We start from the raw sequence: 27157 nt of genomic DNA on the forward strand, positions 1-27157 counted from the left end.
TTGAGACGTTGTCTAATGTTGTCCCCTCTCTGTCTCTCTCTAGGCCATTCTGGAGGCTCCAGACAGGCAGCTGACTCTTAATGAGATCTATAACTGGTTTACACGAATGTTTGCCTACTTCAGGAGAAACACAGCCACATGGAAGGTGAGTCCACACACATTCCTACACACACACTCCTCCACATACACACATGGTCACTCACCTACTATACATACACTGCATATCCACACACACAGAGATTAGACAATATTCCTTCCCACACACACCCACACACTCTCACACACACTCGGCAGCCTCAAAAACTGACATGGCCATTGAAACACCAAGCTGTTTTGATGATTATAAGCCATTTTACCCACAATGCCCTGAGTGGAGTGTGTGTGTGCGTAAGTGTGTGGACTCACTCCATGTGGCTGTGTTTCTTTACAGAGGTGTTAAATTGACTTACCCCACCCCCTCCCTCCGTTTCTTCCTCCCTCTTTTATCCTCCCTCCATCCCTCCCTCCCCCTTCCTCCCTCCCTTTCTTCCCTCCCCTTCCTTCCTCCCCTTTTACCCTACCTCCCTCCCTCCATCCCCTCCCCCTTCCTTCCTCCTTCTTTTACCCTACCTCCCTCCCCTCCCCCCCTCCATCCCCCCCCCTTCCTTCCTCCTTCTTTTACCCTACCTCCCTCCCTCCATCCCTCCCCCTTCCTTCCTCCTTCTTTTACCCTACCTCCCTCCATCCCTCCCCCTTCCTTCCTCCCTCTTTTTCCATCCCTCCCCCTTCCTCCCTCCCTCTTCTTCCCTCCCTCCTGGTCTTCTGAAGAGTTCTGTGAACTCTGACATGGCCTACGAAGACGATTCCACTTAGCTCAGTGGAAACACATCTCACTATCACAGAGCCTCATTACAGTCACACACACACACGCAATGGCTTCTCTCACACACACATTCTCACAAACACACTCTCGCAGTCCATGACTCACACACAGACTCACACACACACCTGGCTGGACCTTGACAGTGTAGGTGCTGACCCATTTCTACTGAAGCCTCATTCTAATTTGAGTGTCAGTTCCTCCGGAGAGAGGGAGATTGAGCGAGAGAATGAGAGAGACAGATGAGGAGGGGTGAAGAGGGGGTGTCATGGCCCGAGCCTCGCGCTAATAGCCTTGAATTGGGAAGGGAGGGAGAGAGGGACTAAGGGAGGAAGGGAGGGAGATGCCAGCCTGGAATATCTTTGCCGCCTCATTTCACCTTTATGAAATTTTACTATGAATGTATTCTCCCGCTTCCTCTCCACCTAGGTCCGGCCCTTTAAATATCTACCTTTATATATTAATATATGTATGGAGTGTCCAGAGGTTTGGCCTGTATTAAATATAGAGGAAGATGTATGTTCTTTAATGGGCCTGGTTATTTCATGAGGAGTGCTAGTGTCAGCCATGGGAAGTCATTGATCAGAGAGAGAGAGGGATGAGGGAGAGGGATGGGAGAGAGGGATGGGAGAGAGGGATGGGAGAGAGGGATGGGAGAGAGAGGATGGGAGAGAGGGATGGGAGAGAGAGGATGGGAGAGCGGGATGGGAGAGAGAGGATGGGAGAGAGGGGTGGGAGAGAGAGGATGGGAGAGAGAGGATGGGAGAGAGGGAGAGGGAGAGGGATGGGATGGGAGAGAGAGGGATGAGGGAGAGGGATGGGAGAGCGGGATGAGGGAGAGGGATGAGGGAGAGGGATGGGAGAGAGGGAGGGGGATGGGAGAGAGGGATGAGGGAGAGGGATGGGAGAGAGGGATGGGAGGAGAGGATGGGAGAGAGGATGGGAGAGAGGGATGGGGGAGAGGGATGGGAGAGAGGGGTGAGGGAGAGGGATGGGAGAGAGAGGATGGGAGAGAGTGATGGGACAGAGGAATGGGATGGGAGAGAGGGATGGGAGAGAGGGATGGGGAGAGGGATGGGATGGGAGAGAGGGATGGGAGAGAGATGGATGGGAGAGAGAGGATGGGAGAGAGGATGGGAGAGAGAGGGATGGGTGAGAGAGGATGGGAGAGAGAGGATGGGAGAGAGATGGATGGGAGAGATGGATGAGAGAAGGAGGATGGGAGAGAGGGATGGGAGAGAGAGGATGGGAGAGAGGGATGAGAGATGGATGGAGAGGGGAGAGAGAGAGGATGGGAGAGATGGATGGGAGAGAGGGATGGGAGAGAGAGGATGGGAGAGATGGAAGGGAGAGAGAGGATGGGAGAGAGAGGATGGGAGAGAGAGGGATGGGAGAGAGGGATGGGAGAGAGGATGGGAGAGATGGATGGGAGAGAGAGGATGGGAGAGAGGATGGGAGAGAGTGATGGGACAGAGGGATGGGATGGGAGAGAGAGGGATGGGGAGAGAGGATGGGAGAGAGAGGATGGGGAGAGAGGATGGGAGAGAGTGATGATGGGACAGAGGGATGGGATGGGAGAGAGGGATGGGTGAGAGAGGGATGGGAGAGAGAGGGATGGGTGAGAGAGGATGGGTGAGAGAGGATGGGAGAGAGAGGATGGGAGAGAGAGGGATGGGAGAGAGGGATGGGAGAGAGAGAGGGATGGGATGGGAGGAGGATGGGAGAGAGGGATGGGAGAGAGGGATGGGAGAGAGAGGATGGGAGAGAGTGGGATGGGAGAGGGATGGGAGAGAGAGGATGGGAGAGAGGGATGGGAGAGAGATGGATGGGATGGGAGAGAGAGGGATGGGAGAGAGAGAGGGATGGGAGGGAGAGAGATGGATGGGATGGGAGAGAGAGGGATGGGAGACAGGGAGAGGTGAACTGCAGACTGTTCAGTCAGAGAGCGTTAAACAGTGATTTAATTTCTCCAAGGTTCTGAATATGGTTGAGAACTGCTTTTTATGGGAAGAGAGCAGGGTCACATTCAGTAGAATATATTACAGCAAAATATCATTTCAGAGTCTTGAACGTTTGGTACCAACGTGGTACATTTAAGAATTCCAATATCACATTGAGGACAATATTTGAAGGGCTGTTCGCTGAAAGGTAAGAACTACACATCTGTTGTGTGGGCACTGTGACACACACACGCGACCTCTGTAACACCCCTACCCTCCTCTCCTTACCTCCAGCCTCATCCCTACCCCCTATACCTCCCCTAGCTGTACCCCTACACCTCTCCAACACCACCTCAGGCCTTACCCATACCTCCCTTTTCCACCTGTCTACCTTCTCCCCTTTCCCACATGTACCCTTACCCTTCTCTACACCTCTCCTCGCCCCAACCTCTGCAGGATGTGTTGTGTTTATGTGCGTGTCTGCTGGGTGTGTGTGTGACGTGTGCTGTGACCTGCGGTAAATGACTGCTAATGTTTTAACTGTGCGAATTAGGCTTTCATCACGGAGACAAATGCAAATAGCAGAGAATAGCAGAGGAGCAGCAATGGCGGGGTGGCGGGCTGAGATTGGGGTCATACTCATTTACAAAACGGAGCATCACGGCTTGAAAGAGAGGGGGTGTGAGGAGGAGAGGGGCGGGGGGTGGTCTGGGGCTGATTATGGTTTGTGTAATTATGTGTGTGTGTGTGTGTGTGCGTGTGTGTGTGTGTGTGTGTGTGTGTGTGTGTGTGTGTGTGTGTGTGTGTGTGTGTGTGTGTGTGTGTGTAATTACGGTGAGGAGTGATGCGCGCTCTGCCTGTCCCTCCCTCACGGATTAAAAAAGCGTGTCAGAGAAAATATGCAGGATTTAATTATAGACAAATTAAAATTGGTAATGAAATTGGGCATGAACAAACTACAAACAGCGGATGAAAAGGGAGGACGGTCCCTAGGGGAGTGAGCTGCAGATAGCGGTGTGTGTGTATGTATGTGTGTATGTAGATTGTGGCTGATTAAAGACATTTTAAAATAAAACTAGGGAAGGAGATGCACATCCTTGTCTTATTTCCAGCTACAGATAGAATAGTGTGTTTAGTGTGTGTCTCTGCCGGGCTCCTGTGTTTAGTGTGTGTCTCTGCCGGGCTCCTGTGTTTAGTGTGTGTCTCTGCCGGGCTCCTGTGTTTAGTGTGTGTGTCTCTGCCGGGCTCCTGTGTTTAGTGTGTGTGTCTCTGCCGGGCTCCTGTGTTTAGTGTGTGTGTCTCTGCCGGGCTCCTGTGTTTAGTGTGTGTGTCTCTGCCGGGCTCCTGTGTTTAGTGTGTGTGTCTCTGCCGGGCTCCTGTGTTTAGTGTGTGTGTCTCTGCTGGGCTCCTGTGTTTAGTGTGTGTGTCTCTGTCGGGCTCCTGTGTTTAGTGTGTGTGTCTCTGCCGGGCTCCTGTGTTTAGTGTTTGTGTCTCTGCCGGGCTCCTGTGTTTAGTGTGTGTGTCTCTGCCGGGCTCCTGTGTTTAGTGTGTGTGTCTCTGCCGGGCTCCTGTGTTTAGTGTGTGTGTCTCTGCTGGGCTCCTGTGTTTAGTGTGTGTGTCTCTGCCGGGCTCCTGTGTTTAGTGTGTGTGTCTCTGCCGGGCTCCTGTGTTTAGTGTGTGTGTCTCTGCCGGGCTCCTGTGTTTAGTGTGTGTGTCTCTGCCGGGCTCCTGTGTTTAGTGTGTGTGTCTCTGCCGGGCTCCTGTGTTTAGTGTGTGTGTCTCTGTCGGGCTCCTGTGTTTAGTGTGTGTGTCTCTGCCACGCTCCTTTACAGGAGCCATTAGTTGACTTCTTTGTCTGAACAAGTTTTTGTCATATTTGATTCTGTTCAGAACAACTACAAATAACCATTACAAGGTTCTCTTTTCAGGCAGGCTCTCTACATGCTTATGAAAGCAAATGATCTCCTTCTCTCTCCCTCTGTGTCTCTATCTGCCTCTCTCGTCTCTCTCTTCCTCTGTGTCTCTATCTCTCCCTCTCTCGTCTCTCTCTCCCTCTGTATCTCTATCTCCCTCTCTCGTCTCTCTCTCCCTCTGTGTCTCTATCTCCCTCTCTCGTCTCTCTCTTCCTCTGTGTCTCTATCTCTCCCTCTCTCGTCTCTCTCTCCCTCTGTATCTCTATCTCCCTCTCTCGTCTCTCTCTCCCTCTGTATCTCTATCTCCCTCTCTCGTCTCTCTCTCCCTCTGTGTCTCTATCTCCCTCTCTCGTCTCTCTCTCCCTCTGTATCTCTATCTCCCTCTCGTCTCTCTCTCCCTCTGTGTCTCCCTCTCTCCCTCTGTATCTCTATCTCCCTCTCTCGTCTCTCTCTCCCTCTGTATCTCTATCTCCCTCTCTCCCTCTGTATCTCTATCTCTCCCTCTCTCGTCTCTCTCTCCCTCTGTATCTATCTCCCTCTCTCGTCTCTCTCTCCCTCTGTATCTCTATCTCCCTCTCTCGTCTCTCTCTCCCTCTGTATCTCTATCTCCCTCTCTCGTCTCTCTCTCCCTCTGTATCTATCTCCCTCTCTCGTCTCTCTCTCCCTCTGTATCTCTATCTCCCTCTCTCCCTCTGTATCTCTATCTCTATCTCTCCTCTCTCGTCTCTCTCTCCCTCTGTATCTCTATCTCCCTCTCTCGTCTCTCTCTCTCCCTCTGTATCTCTATCTCTCCCTCTGTATCTCTATCTCCCTCTCTCGTCTCTCTCTCCCTCTGTATCTCTATCTCCCTCTCTCGTCTCTCTCTCCCTCTGTGTCTCTATCTCCCTCTCGTCTCTCTCTCCCCCTGTGTCTCTATCTCCCTCTCGTCTCTCTCTCCCTCTGTATCTCTATCTCCCTCTCTCGTCTCTCTCTTTCCCTCCATTTAGAATGCTGTGCGCCACAACCTGAGTCTGCATAAGTGTTTTGTGAGGGTGGAGAACGTGAAGGGGGCCGTGTGGACGGTGGACGAAGTGGAATACCAAAAGAGAAGACCACCAAAGATGACCGGGTACAAACTCATCACACACATTATCTGTCTGCCTGCCCAACCTGGCTCTCCTCACACACATTTATCTGTCTGCCTGCCCACCCTGGCTCTCATCACACACATGCTCTCATCACACACATTTATCTGCCTGCCTGCCCACCCTGGCTCTCCTCACACACATTTATCTGTCTGCCTGCCCACCCTGGCTCTCATCACACACATTTATCTGCCTGCCTGCCCACCCTGGCTCTCATCACACACATTTATCTGTCTGCCTGCCCACCCTGGCTCTCATCACACACATGCTCTCATCACACACATTTATCTGCCTGCCTGCCCACCCTGGCTCTCCTCACACACATTTATCTGTCTGCCTGCCCACCCTGGCTCTCCTCACACACATGTATCTGTCTGCCTGCCCACCCTGGCTCTCCTCACACACATTTATCTGTCTGCCTGCCCACCCTGGCTCTCATCACACACATTTATCTGCGTGCCTGCCCACCCTGGCTCTCATCACACACATTTATCTGTCTGCCTGCCCACCCTGGCTCTCATCACACACATTTATCTGCCTGCCTGCCCACCCTGGCTCTCATCACACACATTTATCTGTCTGCCTGCCCACCCTGGCTCTCATCACACACATTTATCTGCGTGCCTGCCCACCCTGGCTCTCCTCACACACATGTATCTGTCTGCCTGCCCACCCTGGCTCTCATCACACACATTTATCTGTCTGCCTGCCCACCCTGGCTCTCATCACACACATTTATCTGCCTGCCTGCCCACCCTGGCTCTCATCACACACATTTATCTGCCTGCCTGCCCACCCTGGCTCTCATCACACACATTTATCTGTCTGCCTGCCCACCCTGGCTCTCCTCACACACATTTATCTCCCAAATGAATCTGCCTGCCTGCCTACCCTGGCTATGATGATAAGTGTGTGTGGGTGATGTGTGTGTGAGGTTATAGGTGTTGGCATGTATAATTGTGTCATTATTACTAGTGATGCACTGATATTACATTTTTGGCCCTTACCGATATCCGATATTTTCCTTGCCAAAAAAAACCTGATACCGATAACCGATATTTAAAATGTATATTTCTAATTTTAGCAGACTTTTAAGAATTCTAGTACAGTTAAATAGTTAACACACACACATGGACACAGCAGTCTAAGGCACTGCATCTCAGTGCAAGAGGTGTAATAGGTCGGCACACAATTGGCCCAGCTTCGTCCGGGTTTGGCCGGGGTAGGCCGTCATTGTAAATAAGAATTTGTTCTTAACTGACTTGCCTAGTTAAATAAAGGTTACACAAACCTCACTGACCAAAAAGTTATTTTGTTGGCATTTACGTATGTCCCCATTACCAGTAAAACATCTTCAAAACCTATTTCTTTCACTTACTTGCTGTGCTGTTTCGTCGCTCAGTCATTTCATTCTCAACCAGGATTTCTATGGAACGCCGTTTGAGTCTTTGCGTGTCAAAAAATATACTATTTAACACTATTTGACATGTCAAATAAGCTTGTTGACCAATCAGAACCTGAATATGACTGCACCTCACATAATCATTTAAAGGGTTCATACATTTTGTACGTAGTTATTAGTATTTCATATGTCACAACGGTTCATCGATACGTATGCTATGATGCTGGTAAAGTTGTCTCGCGCACCTACAGTGCTGGTCATTTTTTTTAAACTAGCTAGCTGATGAATGCAAACAATGTTCTTCCCCAAAAACATAGCAGAACGACATAATCTGTTTCAGTAGCTATAGTTAGTTAGCTAAATATATAGATAGGTGTCATCATCTAAATAACCCTCATTTATAAGACAGTTCTTATTTGATTATTGGGGGTCGGACCCATCTATGTGAAGCTAGCCACAATAAGGATTAGCTGCAATTGTGGACTTTGCGGTTAGCCTTCAAAATAGAAGTATGGCATAATTCTACTATTTGTATTCATTTGCATTACTGTCAATGGCATACTTTTATTTTGAAGGCAAACCACAAATTCCACTATTGTGCCTAATCATTACCGTGGCTAGCTTAACACATAACCTGGTGCGGTTGAGCCTCAATAGCCAGATGAAGCTAACTGGCTGCTTATAACATTAGCTTTGGGCAACAGGGTTAAGTAGCTGGCTAGCTATTTATTGAACTGTTCAATTTCAATAGGCAAACAACAAGTGGCAACCTAGCTACTATATCTCACAGGATTCTTAAATCATTGCTAAGAATAATGAAAATGACTGCAGGTTCTACTGGTCATTGTTTTTGGGCTGGTTGTGTTGGTGCTAGCTAGGTACCAAGCTAAACCTAGCTACACCAGAAGTTTTGGTCAAACAAATGATGCTTTAGTACCAACACAGTATTGTAAACACATCATTCGTGGCCGGTGTTTTCTTGTTTGCAGAATGTTTTGTACAGCTTTGACAGTGCTACTGTATCTTTTCTTACACGTAAAGACCCAAACAATGTTCCATAGTATGTATGTTGTGAAGCTAATGGCAGTGATGTCAGGATGAGCCTGCAGGAAGGGTACCACATGAGGGAGGAGGATGTCTTCCCTGTAACGCACAGCATTGAGACTGCCTAAAATGACAACAGGCTCAGTCCGATGATGCTGTGACACACCGCCCCAGACCATGTCGGACCCTCCACCTCCAAATTGATCCCGCTCCAGAGTACAGGCCTCGGGGGTAACGCTCATTCCTTCGACGATAAACTCAAATCCGATGATCACCCCTGGTGAGACAAAACCGTGACTCGTCAGTGAAGAGCACTTTTTACCAGTCCTGTCTGGTCCAGCGATGGTGGGTTTGTGCCCATAGGCGTCGTTGTTGCCGGTGATGTCTGGTGAGGACCTGCCTTACAACAGACCTACAAGCCCTCAGTCTAGCCTCTCTCAGCCTATTGTGGACAGTCTGAGCACTGATGGAGGGATTGTGCATTCCTGGTGTAACTCGGGCAGTTGTTGTTGCCATCCTGTACCTGTCCCGCAGGTGTGATGTTCAGATGTACCGATCCTGTGCAGGTGCTGTTACACGTGGTCTGTCCCTGCGAGGACGATCAGCTGTCTGTCCTGTCTCCCTGTAGCGCTGTCTTAGGCGTCTCACAGTATGGACATTTCAATTTATTGCCCTGGCCACATCTGCAGTACTCAGGCCTCCTTGCAGCATGCCTAAGACACATTCACGCAGATGAGAAGTGACCCCGGGAATCTTTCTTTTGGTGTTTTTCAGAGTCAGTAGAAAGGCCTCTTTAGTGTCCTAAGTTTTCATAACTGTGACTTAAGTGCCTACCGTCTGTAAGCTGTTAACGACTGCTCCATAAGTGCATGTTCATTAATTGTTTATGGTTCATTGAACAAGCATGGGAAACAGTGTTTAAACCCTTTACAATGAAGATCTGTGAAGTTATTTGGATTTTTACAAATTATCTTTGAAAGACAGGGTCCTGAAAAAGGGACGTTTTTTGTTGTTGCTGAGTCTAGGTATGCACGTCAGCTTTGACAGCGGTTTTGCACATCGGGGCGTTAAACTAGACATTCCGATATGTTCACCCCTAATTATTACCAAGGGATTAACTCAGGAGTCAAATTTAAAGGCCTGCTCTGTCAGTGTGTGTGTTTCATATCTAAATGTGTGAATGTGTGTGTTTCCCATTCTACGTATTTGTGGACACCATTACTGTGCTGCTGTCTATGATGCAGGGTGGAGAGAGGTTTGTTAGCGTGAAGCGTGTGTCAACAAATCTTCACACACAGAAGACAGAGGCTTGTTAACATGTGTAACAAGATTTTCAATTCCAACTGCCAGAGAAATCAGGCCATATTACACAATCAAACACACACACACTTAAATACACACATGCCTGCACAGCAGATATCAGAGACTGGGAACCGCTGTTGTGGGTGTGTTAACAGCATCTGTTTACAGTATGTGTGTATGCTTGTGTGTGTAGCGGGTGCATTTGTTACATTTGTAAGTTGTTTTTGGCTGCAGCTGCTCCTTTACACACATGCACTCAACATGTGGGCAGCAGGTAGGCTAGCGGTTCGAGTGTCGGGCCAGTAACTGAAAGGTTGCTGGTTCGAATACCTTAGCCAACAAGGTGAAAAACCTTTCGGTTACTGGCCCGACCCTCTTAACCGCTAGGCTACGTGCTGCTCTGTGGCTGACCCTGTAAAAACAACACATTTCACTGCATCTTCCCAGTATACGTGAGATGTGTTTCATTCTAATCTCCACCTATTTCTTTCTCCCCCTTCTCTTTCGCTCTCTCTCTAGGAGTCCTACTCTGGTGAAGAATATGATTTCAGGCCTGGGCTTCGGTTCTCTAAACGCCAGCTACCAGGTTAGTGTACACACCTACACACACACACACTAGTTAGCAAGTTAGGCTAGTTAGTGACACGTGCACACGTCCAGAACACTCCTTCCCACATGCACACACACACTTCCCAACACACAGACGTACAGTGGTTCTTCCTTTAACATACTGCAGCACAGCTGGCGAGGTGCCGCAGAATTCTGTGGCACATTATTTAAGTGTCAGCCATTGTTGCCAGAATGACGCAATTTGCAGCAAATTTACCACAAACGGTCGCAGCATAAAAGCTCCAAACTTTTAAAGGAAGAACCATTGTAGACATACACCTTTACTCCATCCGACTATGACTCAGATGACTTATAGCATCAACTATTTGTCAATTAAGGTCACTGCATGAAATTTGTGCCTGTCCTAGAAAATCAATTTCAGTCACTCCTATCACATGCACACACTCCCTGGGCAAACCAACCAGCAATGAATGGTCTCTCACTTTCACTCTCTCTCTACCCTCTAACCCACCCACCCGCTCCCCACCCCACACACACACACACACACACACACACACACATACACATACACATACACATACACATACACATACACACACACACACACACACACACATACGCCACTAAACCCTTGAGCAGTGAAGTGTAGTGTGCAGGAGCCCCCTAGTGGTTGTATGTGGTAATCCTGAAGAGTTAGACATCCAGGCAACACTGCTTCAGTCTTCAGCATGACTGATTATCAAATCAACGTTTATTCGTCACATACTCAGTTTAAAGCAGGTTAAAACGGTGCAGCGAAATGCTCAGCAAGTACTCAACAGGACTAAACAGTCAAAGCATCTGTGTTACTGAATAAATACACGGGTTCTTCTTGCTCACAAAGTTTATTTGTGGATCCATAAGTACTTGAAGTCAATTGTGATGTATGTGAGTGTCCTTTAATGTAAATCTGTGTGTTCCTGTGTGTGTGTGTGTGTCAGGCGGCCCTTGCAGAGAGCAGTTTAACTCTACTGAACAGCCAGGGCCTGGTTAACCCCTCATCTGCCGCCAGCCTCAACATGCTGCATGGGATGGGTCATGATGATGTCAGCTCCACTGTGGAACAGGTCAACAGCAACGGCAGCTGCAGCCCTACACTCAGCCCACAGCAGTATGGGTAAGACACACACACACAAACACACTCCCTCTCTCTTTCTCTGTCTTTCTCTAACGCGTCCCTCTGCCTTTCAGACACCAGGTCCATGTGAAGGAGGAGCCCACTGAGATCGAGGAGGACAGCCGCTCCATGTCGCTCATGGCAACTGTCACTCAGAACATGGCATTGCCTAGCGATCGCGATGACCGCGATTTGGATGATGAGCTTCCCACCGAGGAGCTGGAGTAGGATTGGATGAGCTGAACCAGTGGACGGGACTTTGAGGTTTAATCCCGCCCGCTCCATTGGAGTGAAGCGAAATGATGACCACGTAAAAAAACAAGATAGAGATTAAAAAAAAAAGATAAAGATCATGATTTTTATAAAGCAAGAAACCAACAACATTGACAAACAGGGTTAGACCTCCATTACATACCGACGCAAAAATAACACTCTGGAGCATTGCTTTATTCCCACACATTTTCACCCACCTCACCCCCTCCTTGTCAGAGAGACAGCTCTCAGTGGTGATATGGAGGGAGGGTCCCCTCTCCTCTCCCTGTTGATTCACACAGATGGTCTGCCCGCCCTACAGTCCTTTAGTGCTGGTAGTTTGATGTTCACACCACTACAATATACATACAGGTGTGTGAGAGAGTGTGGAGAGACACACATCAGATCATGTGTATATATTGTTTGGAACAGTCACCAGGAGGTGTATAACTCTCCTCCTCTTCTCCGGTCATGTTAGTTTGTTTTTCTTTTCTTCTTTTGCCTGAAATAACTGCTGGGCTTTGAGATGGAAGGAAGAACAGTGGTTTTCTCAAGGATTACACCACCTTCTCACACTTCTCACACTTGGTTTCTCATCGGAAACCAAGCTTACAAACCAGTCAGTGATCCATAGGTGGGACTGAGACTGGATTGCAGGATTCTGCCCTATGCCCACTCTCTAGCTATTCTCTGCCCTATGCCCACTCTAGCTATTCTCTGCCCTATGCCCACTCTCTAGCTATTCTCTGCCCTATGCCCACTCTCTAGCTATTCTCTGCCCTATGCCCACTCTCTAGCTATTCTCTGCCCTATGCCCACTCTCTAGCCATTCTCTGCCCTATGCCCACTCTCTAGCTATTCTCTGCCCTATGCCCACTCTCTAGCTATTCTCTGCCCTATGCCCACTCTCTAGCTATTCTCTGCCCTATGCCCACTCTCTAGCTATTCTCTGCCCTATGCCCACTCTCTAGCTATTCTCTGCCCTATGCCCACTCTCTAGCTATTCTCTGCCCTATGCCCACTCTCTAGCTATTCTCTGCCCTATGCCCACTCTCTAGCTATTCTCTGCCCTATGCCCACTCTCTAGCCATTCTCTGCCCTATGCCCACTCTCTAGCCATTCTCTGCCCTATGCCCACTCTCTAGCCATTCTCTGCCCTATGCCCACTCTCTAGCCATTCTCTGCCCTATGCCCACTCTCTAGCCATTCTCTGCCCTATGCCCACTCTCTAGCCATTCTCTGCCCAAGCCAGACAAGACTCTCTTTACTCATTATGACAAACAATAAAAGAAGACATTGTCCCCCCCCCAAAAAGACCGTTTGGTGCTTAACTCCTCCTTCATGTGTGATAGTGATGGGCACAGGCCAACCTGAGAGAGAGAGAGAAAGAGAGGGAGGAAGTAGAGATCATCCACACAGAGATATCTGACTAAAATAGTTTATGATTATGGAATACAAAACATTTTATATCCAAAAAGTGGTGGCTTTTTCACTTCCTTCTTTCTTTGATGTTATCTTCATTTATTTTTTACGATTCATATTTCCATGGTGATATAATTCTGTTTCAAAGTGTATTTTGTAAAAATGCATTGTTTCTTTTGTTTTTAGTTTTTATTAACTCTGCTTGTTCACACCATTCCAAACTAGCATTGGTGGCAAAGAAAGTGCAGTATTGTCCCAAAATTCCCCATAGCCCAGCCCACCATGAATACCTTTCTGTGTGTCTGGGTTTGCCAGTTTAGATGGCAGGAGATTGAGAATAGCACTTAGGATCGAGGGCCTCAGCTCCTGAGAACACTCACCAATAATCCCAACATTATCATCCATTTGTATTATTCCTTTTTAACTAACTTTCATTCCTTTTTATTTTATCTTCTCGTAGTTAGTTGAGAAACATCAGCTGTGATACAAAGCAATGCTTGAAAAAAGACATTATGGCAGTCAGAGAATACCTCATCCCACAAATTTCTGCCCGGAAGTGTGTGCAAAATGTAAAAGAAGTAAGGGGGGATTCTTTGTGTGGGACACCAAAACGTGGCAACTCTGCTCAGTTTCATTTCAAAGTTCTATTGTTACTGTAGTTACTGTATAGAAGCTGTCTGCAATTCACTGTGTGAGTTGAACTCAAAGGAATAGCACGTGAGATTTAAAATCTTTTGTTTTCAGTGAGCATAAAAGCATTACCTTCTCTGCAGTGCCATACCAAATTTAAACACATTATTTTTGATGTATTTTCTGCTTTTTCTCCCCTTTTATTTTTGTTACAGGTAACCAAAGAAATGTGTAGAAAACCAAAAACCCTGTAGTTTATTTTTCCCCTTTTGAGTTTTTCCTCTAAAGAACTGGCCAAAAGACAATAAACATCTGACATTTAAATTATTATTGTATTATCGTAACTCTTACGTTGAATTTGTTCATGACAGTACTGACCATTCCAAAAACCAAAGTATAAAATGCTAAATAGAATTTGGTGATGTTAAAATCTTTTTTACATATGTTTAACTGGTGCAAATGATGACTAACATTAGGCATGCTATGGTTGAAGGCCAAAAACAGTATTAACAAACAACACTTTTGCAGTTCCTTAGATAAAGAAAGAAAGCACTTAGGATTTAAATCTCTATCTCTCCATGCTCAGGCTACCTGTGTTTCAAACACAACCCTATGACAGGCTCTGCTGTAGGCAAGCCTAAGATGGGATTCAGGGTTAAAGATGACAAATAATTATCTTACCCTCATTAGGCACTTGAACACAACATTTATATACCTTTATGTGACGCTAGAAGCCAGCAAAAAAAAAGAAGTGGGCTGTTGTCAGTTGTCATTAACTGGGAAACCTTGTAAAACAAAAAATACATTTTTATTGCACTGTAATAATGCATGTTTTGATTAATTTCCTCAACCAAAACAATATTTTCATTGTGAAACTCATTCAAACATCCCTTTGTGCTATGCAGGAGAATGTCATTTTTCTGACCCGGCTCCCGGTTTGATTGAATAGGACCAAAAGTCCCATTGTCTAGCAGTGAACAGTTTACTTAATGTACTTTCTTTACTCCTCACCTACAGTATAGTCTAGTAGACACAACAGTTTAACAAATACCAAAAAGGACAGGTGTTATAATAAATAGGAACAAAATGATAATGTTTCGCTCTTATAATGTCTTCTTGCTCTCACATTGCTATAGAAACACGTTCATAATCCCCTAGTCTGTGAGTAGTTGTGATAGAGACTGTTTGAAGCTGGCTGCCATTCCAAACATCACATCAGTAGACAAACGGAGGGTTTTTCAGAACAGACATACCATTATGACCATTTGTGATATTTACAGCAAAGAGAGAACAACTGACAAATGACAAAATCATACCAATGTGAAAGGAGCACACCAAGGGACATGTCAACTTATGTCTTTTTTCTAAAACAACATTCGGGAACAGTTTTGTCAAATCAACTCTTGGCACCATTTTCTTTGTTTTTTAATAAAGGAGTCTTTGTATTGACTTCCTGTGTAAAACAGCACTGTTTCCTGTATAAGTAGCGTTGTGATGCTTCACGTCATCAGACTGATTTATAACAAACAAAGTGGGAGAGGGACACCGAGAGTAAAAACCAAAAATAACACTACCTCCTTTTCAAAATGGTTCACAATAAAAGCAAATGGGAGATTGGAGACCAGAAATATGTCAGGTTTTAAAAAAATAATATCTTCCTCAATAATAATAGTGAAATATACCAAAACACAGCTTACTGTTAATACACATTAAGTAGGTCTGAAAAAGCTTGTCTGGCTATCTGAACTCCAAATTCATGAGCGTGAGCGCAAAAACAAAGAGACGTTACAACAACATTACACCCCGTTAAAGATAGACTACCTCTCCTAAAACACCAGATAACTGGTGCGTTCTCCTAAGAGTGAAGAGTGAAGTAGTCACCATGTTTAAAAGGTCTACTCTCAGCTGTGTATTATTGGCTCTCTCTGTACTGACCATTATCATAAAACTCCGCGAACAGCCTCTTAACTGGGTGCTCTAATTGTATGCACGCATATTTATGAGCCGGCTTTGCCGGCAGCCAATGATAGTCCGGTCGTTAGCTGCGACTCAATGGGGCAGGAAGCTGGTTGTCAGGAGTGATGATGGGCAGAATGTATGAGTGCCCTGCACCCGCCATTGGGCCACACACACACTAGTGCCCGCCACACGCCAGCGGCCCACACTACACATGAATGGAGAGAACAGCTTTAAGATGGCAGCGATAAAGGAAACACACTCACCGGCTGTAGTCAGTGTTCAGTCGAAAGGGCCCTTAGTATCAGTCAATAAGCCTCAGAGCTGGGAATTAAAGCCCTGTGACATGGAGCTGGCCCTTCACGGTGAATAGTGGCCCATGTCACTAGGAGCCGGGCCCCTGTTGGCCCCTTGGTTCAGACAGCTGAGGAGAGGCTCTGAGTAACTAAAGATACTATCCAAAGACAAACACAGAGCTTGCTGGGAGACGGACAATAATAACAGCTTACAAAGGAATGAATGATTACTACTACTATTATTGTTATGATCCAAACTCTCACGAAAGAGGCGCTGCTGCATTCAGTAAATATATGATGTTTGAATTCTCATCCTTTAAGGTACACCTGTAAGCCAAGCTGTTTTATCAAGATGTAGATTCACATTCGTTGATGATGTTGACAGATCTCCATAGACACTTCTGTTCCTTCTCCGGTTTGGCTGTTATGATGTATTATTGTATATTAACACTTGGCTTAGCTCTCGAGGGCATTCTTTACCATTATGTCTTTTTGATTTTCTCTTTTGTTCATTTAGTTTTTGTAAAGCTTCCAGCTTGGATTCCTATACTGTATTGCTAATGCTGAAGTGTATGTATTTATCATATTAAGTGCTGCAGGTATCTTTGTTCAATAGTTATTCCTTTCTTTTTTTTCTCGTTTTCTTCATAAAACGTCTGGGACGATGATTTTTTAAGTGTATTATCTCAAAAAAATAAAAGAATTAAAGTTAGATAAGTGGTTTAGGTAACAGCTGTTTGTATATTTATCTTAGCTAGGTCTATTTTGATACCTTTTGTCTCTGTACTGCATTTTTAAGGAAAGAAAAAGAAAAACAACAGTAAAACAAAAAGTTGACTTCATTATGTATTGATGATACCTCAGAAGGACTTTTCTCTAAGACAGGACCAAAACCTCAGAAAAAATGAGAGAAAGAGGAAAATAATTGAAGAAAATATGTAGACCCTCTCTTGCTTTTAAAGATGGACCAATGTAAAGGTGATGTTGTGGGTCCTTTATGTGCCAATATGTGTCCTCTGACCCCTGACCACAGTCATTCCTTTGATGACCTTTAACTTACAGCGGTCAATCACTCAATAAGACAACTGGGCGTGGCCCTCAATCAAACACCTGATGGCATTTGTCCAATTAGAATCCTAACCAAAGGTGTTGTGAGTGGCCATGGCTTACAAGCTAACAGACCACCACAACCATAACCACAACCGTAACCAAACCAACCCCAGGCACTAATCTACCACAAGCTACTTCCCATACCTCAAACCATTCTTCGCTATCACCATCGCTATCATCTCTTGGACAAGCACTCTTCCTATTGGATCATTAGTGACTCCAGGGACCTAATTGGCCCCGCCCCTGCTCTATGATTGGACAGCTCTTAGGTGTCATGTTGAGGAAAAGGGAACTTAAAGGACAGTTGCCCATGTTATCATGAACTTCACAGCCCCCCCAAAAAATGGAACTACCACTTCAGCTGTCCTCTGGTTGTATCTTAGGAATGTGTGTACATTCAGCTGTCCTCTGGTTGTATCTTAGGAATGTGTGTACATTCAGTGACTCTCTGTAACATTACTTAGTTTCTGTTTACCTCTCTTTTATCTTTTTATTTTGTTCTGTTTCTTCATTTTTTGAAAGTGTGACCCAGGGGAATAGGTAAAGTAGGAGCAGGCGGTGGTTTTTAAGATGGTCTAAAAGAGGTTTAAAAAAAGGCGACTTTGCCACTGAGACCTTTGCCCTTTCCCCCTTCCCTGGGTGGCCATGTAATGCCAGTCACTGCCCTTTCCCCATTCCCTGGGTGGCCATGTAATGCCAGTCACTGCCCTTTCCCTCTTCCCTGGGTGGCCATGTAATGCCAGTCACTGCCCTTTCCCTCTTCCCTGGGTGGCCATGTAATGCCAGTCACTGCCCTTTCCCCCTTCCCTGGGTGGCCATGTAATGCCAGTCACTGCCCTTTCCCCCTTCCCTGGGTGGCCATGTAATGCCAGTCACTGTCCTTTCCTCATGCTGTATAAAACACACACATATATCTGTGTATTTGTAACCTGAATCTTCTTGTGTCTGTCCATGCAGACAATAAAACAGCTGTACAGTAGGTCTAGTTGCATGTAATCTGTACTAATTATTGACAATGGCATTATAAAATGCAATAAAATACTTATTACACTGTCTGACTGTGTCAGCGTGGTGTTCTTTATCTGTCCAGATGTGCCACTGGTTTTACACACGCGATTCCTAGAGATAAAGAGATGGCTCTGTAGTGCAGTCAAATGCCTCATACACCTGCCCCACACCATAGCTGTATCCACCATCCCCTTGGCCCTACTCTCCCCCTTCCCCACCTTTCTCCCCAGCTCACCAATGTTTCACCAATTCCTCCTGAGATTTAGAAAGAGCTATATTGTGTGTATCAGAGAGAGAGAGAGAGAGAGAGAGGAGGGAAATGTGCTTTGAATAAGAGTGGCAGACAGGGCGAGGCCTCAGAACAAACAGACTCCTGGCAAGGAGCACACTCACACTATACACACTCACACAATACACACACACAATACACACTCACACAATACACACACACACAATACACACAATCCCAATACATACTCACACAATACACACTCCCGCAATACACACTCACCCAATACATACTCATACAACACACACTCGCACAATACACACTCGCGCAATACACACTCGCGCAATACACACTCCCACAATACATCTTCCCACAATACACACTCACCCAATACACACATACTGTAGGTGGACTCACTCATCACTCCAGCCTGATTGAGGAAAGGGAGAGAGTGTGGGAGCAGCGGTCCCAATGTGTGTGTGGTGTGTGAGTCAAGGGAAACATCTGGAATAGTAGAGGTATGGAGTGTGTCTGGTGAGAGACTTCGATCCTCTACCAGTCTCGCCATCTCATTTAGCTGATGACATTTGTCAAATCATATTCACCACTTTGACTGTGTGACGTAGTGCTCACCCTGTTGTTTCCTCTGTTGTAGTGCTCACCCTGTTGTTTCCTCTGTTGTAGTGCTCACCCTGTTGTTTCCTCTGTTGTAGTGCTCACCCTGTTGTTTCCTCTGTTGTAGTGCTCACCCTGTTGTTTCCTCTGTTGTAGTGCTCACCCTGTTGTTTCCTCTGTTGTAGTGCTCACCCTGCTGTTTCCTCTGTTGTAGTGCTCACCCTGTTGTTTCCTCTGTTGTAGTGCTCACCCTGTTGTTTCCTATGTTGTAGTGCTCACCCTGTTTTTTCCTCTGTTGTAGTGCTCACCCTGTTGTTTCCTCTGTTGTAGTGCTCACCCTGTTGTTTCCTCTGTTGTAGTGCTCACCCTGTTGTTTCCTCTGTTGTAGTGCTCACCCTGTTGTTTCCTATGTTGTAGTGCTCACCCTGTTGTTTCCTCTGTTGTAGTGCTCACCCTGTTGTTTCCTCTGTTGTAGTGCTCACCCTGTTGTTTCCTATGTTGTAGTGCTCACCCTGTTGTTTCCTCTGTTGTAATAATCACCCTGTTGTTTCCTCTGTTGTAGTGCTCACCCTGTTTTTTCCTCTGTTGTAGTGCTCACCCTGTTTTTTCCTCTGTTGTAGTGCTCACCCTGTTGTTTCCTATGTTGTAGTGCTCACCCTGTTGTTTCCTCTGTTGTAGTGTTCACCCTGTTGTTTCCTCTGTTGTAGTGCTCACCCTGTTGTTTCCTCTGTTGTAATAATCACCCTGTTGTTTCCTCTGTTGTAGTGCTCACCCTGTTGCTTCCTCTGTTGTAGTGCTCACTCTGTTGTTTCCTCTGTTGTAGTGCTCACCCTGTTGTTTCCTCTTTGTAATGCTCACCCTGTTGTTTCCTCTGTTGTAGTGCTCACCCTGTTTTTTCCACTGTTGTAGTGCTCACCCTGTTGTTTCCTCTGTTGTAGTGCTCACCCTGTTGTTTCCTCTGTTGTAGTGCTCACCCTGTTGTTTCCTCTGTTGTAGTGCTCACCCTGTTGTTTCCTCTGTTGTAGTGCTCACTCTGTTGTTTCCTCTGTTGTAGTGCTCACCCTGTTGTTTCCTCTTTGTAATGCTCACCCTGTTGTTTCCTCTGTTGTAGTGCTCACCCTGTTTTTTCCTCTGTTGTAGTGCTCACCCTGTTGTTTCCTCTGTTGTAGTGCTCACCCTGTTGTTTCCTCTGTTGTAGTGCTCACCCTGTTTTTTCCTCTGTTGTAGTGCTCACCCTGTTTTTCCTCTGTTGTAGTGCTCACCCTGTTTTTTCCTCTGTTGTAGTGCTCACCCTGTTGTTTCCTCTGTTGTAGTGCTCACCCTGTTGTTTCCTCTGTTGTAATAATCACCCTGTTGTTTCCTCTGTTGTAGTGCTCACCCTGTTGTTTCCTCTGTTGTAGTGCTCACCCTGTTGTTTCCTCTGTTGTAGTGCTCACCCTGTTGTTTCCTCTTTGTAATGCTCACCCTGTTGTTTCCTCTGTTGTCGTGCTCACCCTGTTGTTTCCTCTGTTGTAGTGCTCACCCTGTTGTTTCCTCTGTTGTAGTGCTCACCCTGTTGTTTCCTCTGTTGTAGTGCTCACCCTGTTGTTTCCTCTGTTGTAGTGCTCACCCTGTTGTTTCCTCTGTTGTAGTGCTCACCTGTTGTTTCCTCTGTTGTAGTGCTCACCCTGTTGTTTCCTCTGTAGTGCTCACCCTGTGTTTCCTCTCAGTGCTCACCCTGTTGTTTCCTCTGTTGTAGTGCTCACCCTGTTGTTTCCTCTGTTGTAGTGCTCACCCTGTTTTTTCCTCTGTTGTAGTGCTCACCCTGTTGTTTCCTCTGTTGTAGTGCTCACCCTGTTGTTTCCTCTGTTGTAGTCCTCACCCTGTTGTTTCCTCTGTTGTAGTGCTCACCCTGTTGTTTCCTCTGTTGTAGTGCTCACCCTGTTTTTCCTCTGTTGTAGTGCTCACCCTGTTGTTTCCTCTGTTGTAGTCCTCACCCTGTTGTTTCCTCTGTTGTAGTGCTCACCCTGTTGTTTCCTCTGTCGTAGTGCTCACCCTGTTGTTTCCTCTGTTGTAGTGCTCACCCTGTTGTTTCCTATGTTGTAGTGCTCACCCTGTTGTTTCCTATGTTGTAGTGCTCACCCTGTTTTTTCCTCTGTTGTAGTGCTCACCCTGTTGTTTCCTCTGTTGTAGTGCTCACCCTGTTGTTTCCTCTGTTGTAGTGCTCACCCTGTTGTTTCCTCTGTTGTAGTGCTCACCCTGTTGTTTCCTCTGTTGTAGTGCTCACCCTGTTGTTCCCTCTGTTGTAGTGCTCACCCTGTTGTTTCCTCTGTTGTAGTGCTCATCCTGTTGTTCCCTCTGTTGTAGTGCTGACCCTGTTGTTTCCTCTGTTGTAGTGCTCATTAATTCATGTTATGTCTGCATTCTCAAACATCACAGTGATAACAGTGAGTAAATCCTCAGCCTTCTCTCTGCCCTTACCCTGTATTGTGTTTCACCTCCGTTAAAGGTCAGGGATTCGGGAGGGACAGCTGATCCTAGATCTGTGCCTATGGGTGATTTCTACCTGGAGTGAGCGGGTCAGCTTCGGTTGCTGTGATACAGTGTGTGGCCACCAGGAGGGGTAAACAAACCAGACAACAGACGAAACAGCTTCAATACATCGCCTGGAGGACACAGAGCCTGTTTACATACTGTAGACATGATTCCTTCCTTTCAACTAGTCACAGCCTGAAGGGCGGCAGGTAGCCTAGTAGTTAGAGCGTCGGACTAGTAACTGAAAGGTTGCAAGATCATATCCCTGAGCTGACAAGATAAAAATCTGTCGTTCTGCCCCTGAACAAGGCAGTTTAACCCACTGTTCCTAGGCTGTCATTGAAAATAAGAATTTGTTCTTTAACTGACGTGCCTAGTAAAATAAAGGTACAAAACAAAAGGACACACAGGGTCTGTTCACATATTATGGTGTATAACCACTTCCTTCCTCCCTTCATTCCTTGAGAATAAAATTTGATTTGATTTGATTTGAGGTAATCACTGATTTGACCAGGTTTGGATTGGTGAAAGCCATTGGGTGGAGACCTTGGGTGTGTTTCCAAAATGGGTAACTAAAGATACTGTCCAAATACAAACAGAGCTTAGTGTACACCCTCACTTGCTCACAGCTTACAAAGGAATGATTGATTACTATTATTATTATTGTCATGATCCAAACTCTCACGAAAGAAGCGCTGCTGCATTCAGTAAATATATGATGTTTGAATTCTCATCCTTTAAGGTACACCTGTAAGCCAAGCTGTTTTATCAAGATGTAGATTCACATTCGTTGATGATGTTGACAGATCTCCATAGACACTTCTGTTCCTTCTCCGGTTTGGCTGTTATGATGTATTATTGTATATTAACACTTGGCTTAGCTCTCGAGGGCATTCTTTACCATTATGTCTTTTTGATTTTCTCTTTTGTTCATTTAGTTTTTGTAAAGCTTCCAGCTTGGATTCCTATACTGTATTGCTAATGCTGAAGTGTATGTATTTATCATATTAAGTGCTGCAGGTATCTTTGTTCAATAGTTATTTATACATGTCTTGCACTGTGATTTTTTAAGTGCATTATCCGAAAAATTTATATAATTAAAGTTAGATAAGTGGTTTAGGTAACACCTGTTTGTATATGAGCCGGTTCTTGTAGGTGAACGTTGGGAGCCGGCTCTTGTAGGTGAACGTTGGGAGCCGGCTCTTGTAGGTGAACGTTGGGAGCCGGCTCTTGTAGGTGAACGTTGGGAGCCGGCTCTTGTAGGTGAACGTTGGGAGCCGGCTCTTGTAGGTGAACGTTGGGAGCCGGCTCTTGTAGGTGAACGTTGGGAGCCGGCTCTTGTAGGTGAACGTTGGGAGCCGGCTCTTGTAGGTGAACGTTGGGAGCCGGCTCTTCTAGGTGAACGTTGGGAGCCGGCTCTTGTAGGTGAACGTTGGGAGCCAGCTCTTGTAGGTGAACGTTGGGAGCCGGCTCTTCTAGGTGAACGTTGGGAGCCGGCTCTTCTAGGTGAACGTTGGGAGCCGGCTCTTGCAGGTGAACGTTGGGAGCCGGCTCTTGTAGGTGAACGTTGGGAGCCGGCTCGCTAATCAGAAGAGCCGAATCTATTTATAAAAATATTTAAAAAATTAAGATATGAATAATCAAAAGATTTAAATGAATAGAATGAACTAATTCAAATAACGAAAACATAAATAAAATAAAATAGGCCTAAATGCTCAAGCGCACACACATTCGCTCTGACTGTCTGCTCAGACTAACAGTCTCATCTGTTGTTCCTGTCAATCAGACATGCAGTGTCAACCAATGAACCAAAGATGTGTGAGGGAGGGCCGAGCCAACTCACTCACAGTCACACACTGAGCAGCCGAGGAGAGAGAGGAAGGACAGCTGTGAAAACAACAGCTGGAAAATGAGTCGGAAGCACAGTAGCATTTGGATGCATTTTAATAATGTAGACAATGTTAGAGCAGTGTAGAATTTGCCAAATCAAAATCTCATATAAAGCCGGTTCTACTCACAACCTACAGGCATATGCGAACTGTGACCCCAACTGTGAAGCTAGCTGTAGCGGAGCTTCGAGAAGCTAGCGGGCCTGCTAGTGATAGTGGTGGAGCCAGCACCTCCACACGTGGAGATGTAACCACTCGGTCAAGTAGACCTACTCCGCGACCCACATCAACGCAGTCTTCTATGGACCAGTTTATGCCAAAGTCAATGTCTGTAGCAAAAGAAGGCCAAATTGATATTGCATTGACTAAAATAATTGCCAACGATTTCCAACCATTTTCGATCGTGGAGGACCGAGGTTTAAGAAATTATAGCAATAGTCTAAATCCAATGTACACAATTCCAAGCCGGAAAACCCTTTCAAAATCACGTATTCCACAACTGTACAAGAGCACACAGGCTACAGTGCGGGAAAGAGTCCAAAAAGCTACTGCAGTTTGCCTTACCACTGACTGCTGGACATCAAGGGTAACCACTTCTTACATGTCGGTTACATGTCACTTCATTGAAGATTCTTCGTTGTCTAGCTGTCTTCTGGACTGCTTTGAGTTCAGCAACAGACACACCTCAGAGAACTTGGCAGAGGAACTGAGTGGCCAGAGAATGGCAAGTAGATGGAAAAGTGGTCTGTTGTGTTAGCGACAATGCAGCCAACATAAACAAAGCCATGAACATTTTTAAATGGACCCATCATCCATGTCTTGCCCACACAATCAACCTGATTGTAGGAGATGCTCTGAAGGTGATGAAGCCCGCTGTAGACAAAGTGAAATCAGCTGTGGAATACTTCCACAGGAGCACAGTAGGTGCTGAACAACTAGTCTACACAACGCCAGATGGGGATGCCTGAGCTGAGGCCTAAACAAGACTGCACTACAAGGTGGAACTCTAAACTGTATATGTTGAAGCAGTTTCTTGAGTCAAAAGATGCCATCATCTCTACCCTGGCCATTATCAATGCACCTGTTGATGCTCTGTCTCATGAGGAATGGGAGGTGGTGGGGGAGCTGTTCAGTCCTGGAACCCTTTGAGCAGGTCACTGTGGAGGTCAGTGGAGAGAGGTACAGTAGGGAGTTATTACTACATCATTATTTAATCCAGTGTTATATATGTATATGTGCAGTAGATGAGAATGTAGTATCAGTAGACAAAACATGAACCTGAACTAATAAGTTACTGTTCTCTCTTTTCAGCTACGTGACAGCTGGGACAGCAAATCACAGCCAGCCGCCAGAGAGAAGCAAATGTAACCACAGGACATGTGACAGAGTTGATGGACACCTGTAACGATCATCGTAAGAAACGGACCAAAGCGCAGCGTGGTGTGAATGCATCATTTTAATGGATGACGAAAAACACAAAGTAAACTGAACAAACTAACAAAACAATAAACGACCGTGACTGCTAATGAAACATAGTGCTAACATGCAACGTAACATGGACAATAACCCACAAATCACAATACAAAACAGGCTACCTAAATATGGTTCCCAATCAGAGACAACGACAAACACCTGCCTCTGATTGAGAACCATATCAGGTGAAAACACGTAGAAACAGACTAACGAGACATGCAACATAGAATGCACACTCATATCACACCCTGACCAAACAAAATATAGAAACAAACAACTCAAATAATGGTCAGAGTGTGACAGTACCCCCCTCCCCCCACCCTAAGGTGCGGACTCCGGCCGCAAAACCTAAACCTATAGGGGAGGGTCTGGGTGGGCATCTGGCCACGGTGGCGGCTCTGGCGCAGGACGTGGACCCCACTCCAGCATAGTCATTTCCCTCTTCAAGGGCCTCTTTAGAGTGGCTACCCTCGCCTCCGACCTTGGGTCTAAGACCCTAATTAAATGCCCCACTGGACTGAGGGGCAGCTCCGAACTGAGGGGCAGCTCCGAACTGAGGGGCAGCTCCGAACTGAGGGGCAGCTCCGGACTGAGGGGCAGCTCCAAACTGAGGGGCAGCTCCGGACTGGCTGACGGCTCTGGCAGCTCCTGGCTGGCTGACGGCTCTGGCAGCTCCTGGCTGGTTGACGGCTCTGGCAGCTCCTGGCTGTTTGACGGCTCTGGCAGCTCCTGGCTGGCTGACGGCTCTGGCAGCTCCTGGCTGGCTGACGGCTCTGGCAGCTCCTGGCTGGCTGACGGCTCTGGCGGCTCCTAGCAGGCTGACGGCCTTGGCAGCTCCTGGTGGCTGACGGCTCTGGCAGCTCCTGGCTGACTGACGGCTCAGGACAGACTGGTGGCTCTGACAGTTCAGGACAGACTGGCGGCTCTGACGGCTCAGAACAGACGGGAGATTCTAGCAGCTCAGGACAGACGGGAGACTCTAGCAGCTCAGGACAGATGGGAGACTCTGGCAGCGCTGGGCAGGAGGAAGGCTCTGGCAGCGCTGGACAGGCGGGAGCACCTGTAGGGATGAGACGGCGAGACAGCCTGGAGCGGGGGGCTGCCACCGGAGGTCTGGTACGTGGAGATGGCACCGAACAGACCGGACCGTGCAGGCGCACTGGAGCTCTTGAGCACCGAGCCTGCCCAACCTTACCTGGTTGAATGCTCCCCGTAACCAGGCCAGTGCTGCGATGTGGAATAGCCCGCACTGGGCTGTGATGGCCGAACCGGGGACACCATGCGTAAGGATGGTGCCATGTATGCCGGACCGAGGAGATGCACTGGAGCCCAGATGCGTAGAGCCGGCTTCATGGCACCTGGCTCGATGCCCACTCTAGCCCAGCCGATACATGGAGCTGGAATGTACCGAACCGGACTATGCACACGTACCGGGGACACAATGCGCTCCACCGCATGCCTGCCCGGTTCCTCTCTCTCTCCGGTAAGCACAGGAAGTTGGCGCAGGTCTCCTACCTGGCTTCGCCACACTCCCTGTGTGCCCCCCCAAGACATTTTTGGGGCTGCCTCTCGGCCTTCCAGCCGCGCTGCCGTGCTGCCTCCTCATACCAGCACCTCTCTGCCTTCGCTGCCTCCAGCTCTGCCTTGGGACGGCGATATTCCCCTGGCGGTGCCCAGGGTCCTTTACCGTCCATAATCTCCTCCCAAGTCCAGGAGTCTTGTGTTCGCTGCTGCTGCTGCTGCCCGTTACCACGCCGCTTGGTCCTTTTGTGGTGGGTTATTCTGTCACGATCGTCGTAAGAAGCGGACCAATGCGCAGCGTGGTGTGAATGCATCATTTTAATGGATGACGAAAAACACGAAGTAAACTGAACAAACTAACAAAACAATAAACTAACGTGACTGCTAATGAAACATAGTGCTAACATGCAACGTAACATGGACAATAACCCCCGAACCACAAAACAAAACAGGCTACCTAAATATGGTTCCCAATCAGAGACAACGACAAACACCTGCCTCTGATTGAGAACCATATCAGGCCAAAACACATAGAAACAGACTAACTAGACATGCAACATAGAATGCCCACTCATATCACACCCTGACCAAACAAAACATAGAAACAAACAACTCAAATAATGGTCAGAGTGTGACAACACCCTATGTTCATCAATGGACAGAAAGTTTCACAGAATACAATATAATCACGTGCTATCAGAATTGATGAGGTGCTGCTGATGAGGCTCTTAAAGAATAACCTCAGGGAGGGACAGCCCCAACAGTCAGCTGGCTCAGGCACCAGGGCAACAGGAAGAAGAGGGATCAGATGGAGCAGAAGCACCAGCAGTATTGCCACAAACGTCTGCTGTTTGACGAGAGAGCAACCCGGGATGCAGCACGAAGGAATCCCTTAGCAGATGCCATAATGGAGGTCCGATCCTATTTGGAGG

At 46.9% G+C, this 27157-nt stretch overlaps 1 protein-coding gene across 4 annotated transcripts in view; it reads left to right on the forward strand.

Annotated features, from left to right (window-relative positions):
• The window catches only part of foxp4 (forkhead box P4), a 195236-nt gene extending 177205 nt beyond the window's left edge, over positions 1-18031 (forward strand). For all 4 annotated transcript variants that reach the window (XM_042324411.1, XM_042324412.1, XM_042324413.1 and 1 more), the window contains exons 14-18: positions 44-145; positions 5699-5820; positions 10104-10170; positions 11135-11310; positions 11385-18031. In XM_042324411.1, the coding sequence (XP_042180345.1) occupies positions 44-145; positions 5699-5820; positions 10104-10170; positions 11135-11310; positions 11385-11538 (621 nt within the window). In that variant the 3' untranslated portion in view covers positions 11539-18031. The remainder of the gene's footprint in view (positions 1-43; positions 146-5698; positions 5821-10103; positions 10171-11134; positions 11311-11384) is intronic.
• The last annotated feature ends 9126 nt before the right edge of the window (positions 18032-27157 follow it).

This window comes from Oncorhynchus tshawytscha, linkage group LG07 (genome assembly GCF_018296145.1).
Source record: "Oncorhynchus tshawytscha isolate Ot180627B linkage group LG07, Otsh_v2.0, whole genome shotgun sequence".
NCBI lineage: Eukaryota > Metazoa > Chordata > Actinopteri > Salmoniformes > Salmonidae > Oncorhynchus > Oncorhynchus tshawytscha.